The 9686-nt window shown below is 32.1% G+C and overlaps 1 protein-coding gene across 1 annotated transcript; it reads left to right on the top strand.

Moving 5' to 3' along the window:
* The first annotated feature begins 6172 nt into the window (after positions 1-6172).
* LOC118047843 (protein DETOXIFICATION 48) lies at positions 6173-8212 on the top strand. The gene is made up of 2 exons (XM_035057247.2): positions 6173-6513; positions 6641-8212. The coding sequence occupies exons 1-2, from the start codon at positions 6355-6357 to the stop codon at positions 8060-8062; spliced, it is 1581 nt and encodes a 526-aa protein (XP_034913138.1). The 5' UTR covers positions 6173-6354; the 3' UTR covers positions 8063-8212.
* The last annotated feature ends 1474 nt before the right edge of the window (positions 8213-9686 follow it).

Raw genomic sequence — 9686 nt, 5'->3', positions numbered from 1 at the left:
TTTTTTTAAACTTTGGTTAATTAAAAAAATCTATTTAAAAACTAGTTTATTCTTTTTCTAAGATTAAAAAAAAAACATGTTTATTCTAAGATTAGAAAAACATGTTTAAGTTTTCTATTTATATAGAAACTCTATTTAAAAAAAAATATTTTTTAATTAAAAAACTATTTTAGGAGACCAGTAAGTTTTTTTGAAAAACTGTAATGCTCACTTACAGTTTCTAGCAATTGTGCTATTTAACAAAATAATTTTCTGTATGTGCTACTTTCCTTCCTTTTTTTATTTTTTTTTATTTTAAGTCCTAAATCAATGTTGTTTTAGCAAGACACTAGTTTGTTAGAGCAAAGGTCTGTAAAACCTACAAATTAATTATTTTAATGATAATAAAAATTACTAAATTTAATATGTATGTCAAAGGTTTTAATGTTATAGGAATTTTTCCAAGTCAATTAGAAAAAATATGGACTCATTAGATGCAAATATAACTTGAAGATACTTAAACTTATATTAATGTAACCAAGTCTTTATAGAATTTATTTTGGCATCACACAAATGAATTTTATTCAAAATTACATTTAATTTCCAAATTTTACCATCCAAAATTACCTTTATTGCCAAAACCTATATATTGAAGAATACCTTATAAGAAATTATTTTATCAAATATTTTGATATTATCACTCAATTCTTTTTTATATGGAGAGCATGAAAGTTATCATATGTGTTCTTGTGCTTTTAACCACCAAAAAACTTTTTACCCATTATTAGCTAAAGTGATAAGTTTATAATTTTAGAAAAAGGGTGTTTAACAATAAATAATTAACTTGTTTGGCTTGATTAACTTATTTTATACTCAAGTTGTTTGTAATAATTTTTTTTTTTTCAAAAAGAGAGATATAGCCATTCCTAATAGATGAAAAAGCACATAAAAAATAAAAATATTCTATCTCCATCTATCTTGTATGAGTAATGGCTATTTTTTATCATTGAAAACTATTATGAAAGGTTTTCTAATCTTGATTCCATAAAAAGATTAGGGTATCGGTAACGGCTCATCCATTAAAGAAACTGTGAATGGATAATAAATACTTAAATAAAAATTAAAGAAGTGTGTGAGCGATTTTTCAAATTACTATAAATTTGATTACATGCATGTTGTCATGAAAACATTAATTTGGTTACACATTCATGCACAAGATGATGAAAATAAGACTCGTTGGAACGGTGACACTTTTTTAGTCTTTTGGAAAGAGACAAAATTTTGGTTGTCAACTTTGTATCCTTGGCCAAATGAAATAAGAAATTGGACATATACATTGGAACTTATAAATGTGCTATTTGGTGATGTAATATTGTGGATCTTTTTGCTATTCGGTGACTCCCTTTTTGATGTGCCAAGAGGGGAGAAAAATATGGTGCTTGCATGCATAATATTAATTATTTAGGAGAGAAAAATATGGTGTTTATGGTTGAATGTGGATTGTGATATTTATGAATTTTAATCCTCAAGTTATTAAGATATGATATGATGTTATTAATGGCATGGAATTAAGATTTATGATGATATATTTATGATATGCTATATTTTTAGCATATCTTAAACATGTATTTTGGCAAGGGGAGCTTTTAATATTTTAAGAGGCATATTGCGAGTGATAAAGGGACATAATATTAATAATCATCTTTATCTCCTTATAATATGAATTATTTGTTATCATAAAAAAGGGAGAGATTGTTAGCTCAAAGGTCTTTGATACCCATTGATTAATTATTTTGATGATAACAACAATTATTGAATTTAATACATATATCAAAAGTTTTAATGTTGTAGGATTTTTTCGCATTAATTTAAAGTAATATGAGCTTCTTGGATGCAAATATGACTTGAATAGGCCTAAACTTATATTAATGCAATTAAGTCTTTATAAAATTTAATTTGGTATCACAAAAATGAATTTTATTCAAAATTATTTTTAAATGCTGAATTTTCCATCCAAAATTACTTTAATTGCCAAAACTTATATATAGTGAAGAATACCTTAAAAGAAATTCTTTTATCAAAATATTTTGGTGTTATCATTCAATTATTTTTAAAGGGAGAGCATGCACATTATCACATGTGCTCTTGCACTCTTAATCACCAAAAATCTTATTATACATATTATTAGCTAAAACGGTATACTTGTAATTTTGAAAAAAAATATGTTTAACACTTAAGAGTTAACTTATTTGACTTGGTTAACTTATTTTATACTCAAATTGTTTATAACAAATCTTTTTCTTCCAAAAAGATAAATATAATGTTCCTAATAGATGAAAGAACACATCAAAAATCAAAATATTTTATTTCTATCTATCTTGATTGAGTAACGACCATGTGTGGGTTTCCACATATAAATACCACCTTTCACTTCATGTGAATTACCTCACAACAAAAAAACATATATATTTTTACAACACTTAATGCTTACAATTTTTTTTTCTTTTTCTAAAAAGCTTTTATTATTTTCGTAATCCTTTAAAAGCTTTAAACTTTGCATCAAATCACTATTTCACACTGATGAGCTAGATTCCTTTAATAAAGACTTGAGTTAATCTTATTGTAATTTTCTTTTATTGTAAGGTTTGAGGATTTTTATGAGAGAAATAATTATTATGAAAGCATTCGTGACTTTTTAACCACTTAAAAAAAATTGGTTATGAGCCATTAAAAGGTTTAAACTTGATCCTTGAAAAGATTGAAAGGTTTTCTAATATTTATTTCATAAAAGGATTATTGTATTGGTAATTAAGATCTCATATGTTGAGAAAACTATGATAAATAATGAATACTTGAATGGAGGTTTAAGAATTGAAATAGATGATTGTTTGAACAACTATAAAATTGATGTGTCTCTCTTACTTTTTATATCTCTTTATATGTGCATTGCTTATTTAATTGTTTTTGCTAAATGTTTGAGGTATTAAAGGGTTAGAAATATTAAAATATCAAAGTTTAAGTTAAACTTAATTCATCCCTCTTAGATGCTATTTTAGACTTTCATATTTTATTTTAGGTTATTTATGATATTGGGTAACATATCGATATTTTATTTTTGAAAATTAGCATCCTTTTTTTTTAAAAAAATATTGATGAAATAACATAATTTGAAAAAATAATTGACAAAACAACACAATTTAAACAAGTTGCAATTGAAAAATACAACATTCAAGCTTGTTGCTATTCAAAATCGTTACATTTTAATAAAAAAAAATTACTAGATGGGTTGCATACGAAGAGATAGAAGAGAGAAAATAGAACTAAAGAAAAAAACTTGGGAGGCACACCCATTGACATGAGTGTATCACACTTGTTGTCCAAAGATGGCAGGTGGTTCACTTGCCTTTGGTGGCAAGTGTATCTCACTTAGTTTATCATAAATGACCTTTGTTGTTGGATTTATCTTGTTGAAATATCTCTGATGGTATCGATAATGTTATAATCAGAGCTTTATTGTGTCTCTACGGTTTTTTTTTTTCTATTTTTTCTCTCTCCTCTCTCTTCATAAATTATAATGAGGAGAGAGAAAAAATAAAAAAAATAAAGAAAAAAATCTTAAAGATACATCAAAGTTTCGATTATAACACCACTGATATTATAAAAAAGGTCTCGATGAGATGTATCTAACAACAACAAAGAAGGTTACTAATTAATGGTGACCGAATGGGCCACACTTGCCACTAAAAGCAAGTGAGCCACTCACCATCCTTGGATGACTAGGGTGTTTGGCGTTGTGGTTGGATCTCACTTTTGAAAAGTTTTTTTTTTCTTCAAATTAGTTTTTATTTTGTTTTTGGATCGTTTTGATGTGGTGATATCAATAATATATATTTTTTTTTAAAAAAAAAAGCATTACTTTCATACATTTTCAAGCGAAAGTAGTTTGAAAAGCAATCTTAACAATTATCTCAAACACCCCCCAACAAATATGGTATACTCAAGTCACTGTTGATGACATTGCTTGATATTGTTGGATTCATCTTATCGAGATCTTTTTAAATGTACAAATAGTGTCGTGACTAGATCTTTGGTATGCCTTCGAGATCTTTTTTTTTTTTTCTCTTTTCTCTCTCCTCTTACTTACTTCTTTTGTATAGTAAATTTTATAGTTGTTTATTGAAATATCACGATTCTAAATAGTAACAAGCATATTGAATGCGTGTTTTTTTAATTACAACATGTATAAATTTTGTTATTTCACTATTATTTTTAAATTATGTTATTTTATCAATATTAAAAAAATATATTTTTATACAGAAAAATAGCCTAATATATTTCGCATTAATCAAATGTTGACGGTTCGCTGTATGAAAGCTCTGAAAGTTTGAAAATCATTCATTAATAGTAGCGGGTCACTACAACTTGGTAGAAGTTTTTGGAGCATTTAGTCATGTGAGCTTTCAATGGCAATGCTTGCCCATATTCGGCCAGGAACCTTTTAAAGAGTTCCCTAGGCATCTCTTTTTAATTGGAGCATTTAATAGGGCGAGGCCATGTCTATTAGAAAGGAAGAAAGCAGACACAAGTGACTGTTGTTGCTGTTGCGTACGCTGTATATACATTTATTATGTTGCTTGTTTTGCTGTAAAAATTAAATCGACTGAGTCCCTACGCCATATACCAGTATTTCGTAGTAGAAGAAACGATATAATTAAGCTTATGGTGTGGCCATGGACCACTTGTCCTGGTCCCATGTTACCAGATATATAGAGGGAAACTATTGATTTTAGGCGCCCATAGTAGGTTAATTAGCCTGTGTTTTGAAGGTAAAGAGTAGTAGTTCAATGGCAATCCTTTCCCAATTCAATTGTTTTTTTTTTTTTTTTTGATAATATCCACCCACAAGAATGATTGCTAAGATAGCAGAAAAGGATAACAGTAGAGAAGATACACTTTGGTTCTCTTGTCCTGCTTGAACTCATAAAGCTATTCACAATAAACAGCAGGCACTCTGGATGACTGATTACTCAAAAACAGTATGCTATTGTTCACAAAGAGCTAGCAGACAGATTAAGAGAGTTGGTTTCATGATTTGACAGTGATTTTATTTTATATATTCCAGTTTTGACCCAATTTCTTCAAGTCCACAAGCCAAGAATTTTTCCACTTCTAGTCTTTGTAACTTTATGTCACATGGAATATGAAGGTGCAGATTCAAAGTTATGTGGCTAGAAATAAAATCTATGGGTATGTGGTATCTAAGTCTGCAAGACGAGAATCATTGAGCCCTAATTGTACAATGTTTAGTTGCCTCAGAAGGAAATTTGACACCACATTAATGCACTGTAAATGTAAATATAAACGGTATCTCTTGCATAGCTGGCCGGGCTACAGAAAAAAAGACTGTATATAGCAAGAAAATCAGAAGAAGAACCTCGTTCTTGAAGCAAATGGCCAAATGCGCCAGACTGCCACTCTCTGCCAGTGGCTTTTAGTCGAAACCAGGCGTGTGTGATCGATGTTTGAAGCTCGGAATCTTAGACTTTGCTTCTACTTCCCTTCTGCATGTATTAATTGCACGAAGACTCCCACAAGCTTCGTAGGTGATATAGAATCACCAAACCCCCAGCCTTCTTACTTTTACCCAAGCCAATGGCTTTCATGCATTGCATGGCTGTCCAAAGGCACGTGGCAAGTACAGCACACACGTGCTTGCCACTTATGATATAGTAGGTGAGAAGACCCGATCGATCCATGGAGTGTGGCCCCCCGGGGCCTCTCTTATTTTTGAGATGGTGTGTGGGGGCAAGGAGGACAATATGAAATTGGCAGAAAGAATGGGTGTTTCAGGCATAAATTGATTTGGATGATAGGTTGACAGCTTTTCATTTTTGGCCTTTGGATTTTGGAGGGGCTGCCAGCAACTGTTTAATTTTGCAAGTGAAGGCACATACTTTCACTCTATCATTTATATTTACCAGAAAAGATAAAAACCGAAAAAGCTTGTAGGTTTGGTTTAGTTTGTGAGTCGCGACGAACCCTTGAAGAAAAGGACGAGCCATCCGCATGGCCACCTCCCAGCCTTATCCTCCTCACGCTCGTCTATTCTTCACCACCAAACCCTAACTAATCTGGTGATAAATACTAGAGAGAGAGGGTAGAGTGGAGTAAAATTGAAGTGTGAGAGAAATATTACAGAGAGGCCGTGATATTTGAGTACTGAGCTTTATATATACACACATATGTTAATGAGATACAAGGAGTTAATAAAAGAATGTCCTCTGATAACAAAACTTAAACCCTGAAAGTACTGTCACCTCATAAATACCATCAGTTAGACATTTGAGCCCAAGACAAATCCTCATCTTCTGAAAAATGAATGATCAAGGGATTTCAGCTTCAATTCCTCTTTTAGGCCATTATAGTTGTCAAAAATCAAGTTTACTACTAGGAAGTGATAAGAATGTCTTACCAGATAAGCAAGGATATTGTCTTCACTGCAAAGATCAAGCGTGGCGTCCTTCCCTTTCCCAGGTTAGTATCAATGACGCCGCCATTCTTAGACGTTTGTTTGTTTTCTTTGAAGTTGTTTTCATGGGGTTAAAACTAATTAAAGAACTCAAAACTCCATTTGTTTCTCCTTTGTGTCTCTTTCATTTAGGTGGTTGCAGAGATCAAAGAGCTCTGTACCATAGCTTTTCCTATGATCATCACGGGCCTACTTATATATGGAAAATCTGCCATTTCTATGCTTTTCATGGGGAAATTAGGGAAAGAGGTTTTAGCAGGAGGGTCTCTCTCCATTGGCATAGCAAACATCACTGGCTACTCTGTCATTTCCGGTCTAGCTATGGGCATGGAGGCCATCTCCTCTCAAGCCTGTGGAGCCAAGCAATGGCCTCTTATGGGCCAAACCCTTCAGCAAACGATAGCAATTCTCATCTTGGCATGCATACCTATATCTCTTCTTTGGCTCAACTTTGAACCTGTCCTTATCTTCTGTGGCCAAGACCCAGCCATCTCTTCTATTGCCTATACTTACCTCGTATTTTCGCTTCCAGATCTAGTCCTCCAATCTTTCATTAACCCTCTCAAAATTTACCTAAGAACACAGAACATAACCCTCCCTCTCATGCTCAGTGCAGCTTTTTCACTAGCTCTTCATGTCCCTATCAGTTACATCCTTGCTTATCGTTTCCGCCTTGGCATTCGAGGCATTGCTGTGGCAGTAGCCATAACAGACTTGAATCTTCTCGCTGCCCTTCTGCTTTACCTTTACTTCTCCGGCATCTGTAGAAAGTCATGGCAAGGCTGGTCCCTCCAATGCTTTGATGAATGGAAGCCGATTCTTAGCCTAGCCATCCCTAGTTGCATCTCTGTGTGCTTAGAATGGTGGTGGTATGAACTTATGATTGTCCTTTCAGGAATACTTGCAAATGCTCCCGAGGCAGTTGCCACCATGGGAATTCTAATACAAGCAACTTCTCTTGTCTATATCTTCCCCTCCGCCCTTAGCCTTGCCGTATCAACTCGAGTTGGCAACGAGTTAGGCGCAAACCACCCCAACAAAGCCAAAATGTCTTCTATAATCGCATTATTTTGTGCCGTTTTGATGAGTATTATCGCCATGTTGTTCATGACATTAACGAGGCATGCTTGGGGTCAGATTTTTACCACCGATAAAGCCATCTTGTCATTGACAGCGACAACAATGCCGGTCGTTGGGCTCTGTGAGCTAGGGAACTGCCCACAGACCACCGCTTGTGGGGTGTTGAGGGGCAGTGCTAGGCCTTCTCTTGGTGCCAACATAAATTTGGGTTCCTTCTATGGTGTTGGATTGCCTATAGCTATGTTAATGGGCATCGGTATGGGTTTGGGCTTGCTGGGCTTCTGGTTCGGCTTGCTAGTAGCCCAAGCTGTTTGTGCTATTGTCATGGTGGTGGTGTTAGCCAGAACAGATTGGAAAATGCAGGCAAATCGAGCCAGAGAGCTTACTGGTATTGATAGTGAGGATGAAGCAGAGAGCAAAACGCTCGATGGATCGGTATCAATCATACTAGTGGATGAGTTGATTATTGCTTAGTATTTTAGTTTTCTCATGAGTTTTATATATTTAAATTTTGTATTATAGTGTTTAGTACAGCCTATGCTCACATTTGAGCCTTCTTTTTGGTTTGAATTTAACGTCAATATTTAGGCATATGAAACTTTCATTTGTCTTCCTTCCAAGTACAAGGCAGTAGTCTCATTGGGTGAGCACAATTAGATCATGTGTTATAGTAATTAATTTGGGGCCGTTTGGCGTTTTTTCTTTTTTTTTTTTTTTTTTTTCTTTTTCTTCAAATTTTTGGAGCCAGAATAGGGTAACCATGGACGGAGAAGGGAAGGCAGCGTAAGAAAAAGAGCAGCCTCCTCCAATTCCAAGGCAAGTATTTAGTGATGTATGGCTTGGGCCTTGGAGGCGTAGTGGATTTTTTTTAATAGGATTCACATAAAAAAATATTTTTTATTTTTATAAAATATGATTTATACTTTAAAAGGATTGAACTTAAAAAAAAAAACAACTATGGCTCCAAGCCAAACACACTTAAAAGGACGGTCATACCAACCACTAGTTTTTGATAGAATAAAAGCTTAAATTGGTTTTTACACTACCTCTAGAATAGGTAATTAGCGAAAAAACTAAAACAAAATAATAATTAAAGTTTAATATGGTGATTCACTATTTATATAAATAGTTCACTTTTATTCTTAAGCTTGAATTTTCTTTCAATTGTTTATTACCTAATCAGATAATATTAAGTTTGAAAAAACTAAATTACAAGACAAGGAACGGAAATATAAAACACATAAAATATATGGTTAATTTCAAATTTAAGATTTTTTTTTATTTTGATTTAAAAATTTATTTTATTTATTTTTCAATTCCTGAAATTGAAAAAATGAAAGAGAAAATCACTAAAAAACAATGGATGAACGAGAAAGTTGTTGATTGTCATGATTTTGACAACCAAAATGACCAAATTTGGTATTAAAGGGTTTTATTCAATAAGATAAGTTCAATGATGGTGGCTTTTGACTTTTATCTCGCTAAAAAAGTAGACCAGATCTATTTAGATTTTTTGGATTTAATTGATTTTGTTTTGAGTGATTTTGAAATACTTGAGAGTTGTTAATTGGTTTATAGAGGATTTGATTGTGTTTAGAAGGTTTTTTTAAGATAAAAACAACTTTAAAATTATGTTTCAGGGGTCTAAAAACTTAGCTATATAATACTTTGAAGAGATTAATTTGATTTCACGTGAATATCTTCCTCTTATATTTTATATTGATTAATTATATTTGAATGGAGTTTTTATAAAAAAAAATAGAGATGATTTGTTATTAGTAACTACAATTACTCGCTAAGATAAAATGAATGAAAACATTTAAAATAAAAAAAGACAATAGATGTAAAATATTCACATGTGTATTTATCTTTTATTTTTACAATTCTTTTTGGATTGATCAATTGATATAATTTTTAATTTATTATATGAGGCATAAACAATATTTCTCCATTGCTAAATCAAAAAATAATTATGATACATGAAAACATACCAATAATACAATTGTGTTCCTTTTACATTATAAATTAACTTAAAATCCCACATGTAGCATAATGTAAGTAGATCACTCCTGTATTTTTTTAATTTGCATTAACAACT

Source organism: Populus alba, chromosome 7 (genome assembly GCF_005239225.2).
Source record: "Populus alba chromosome 7, ASM523922v2, whole genome shotgun sequence".
In the NCBI taxonomy this organism is placed as follows: Eukaryota; Viridiplantae; Streptophyta; class Magnoliopsida; order Malpighiales; family Salicaceae; genus Populus; species Populus alba.
This window is presented reverse-complemented; position numbering and strand designations above follow the sequence as displayed.

Excerpts from the sequence above, each read along its gene's own strand:
- LOC118047843 (XM_035057247.2), top strand. The coding sequence starts at position 6,355 with ATGAATGATCAAGGGATTTCAGCTTCAATTCCTCTTTTAGGCCATTAT. Across the intron at positions 6,514-6,640 it reads GGCGTCCTTCCCTTTCCCAG|GTGGTTGCAGAGATCAAAGA; the intron begins GTTAGTATCAAT and ends TCTTTCATTTAG.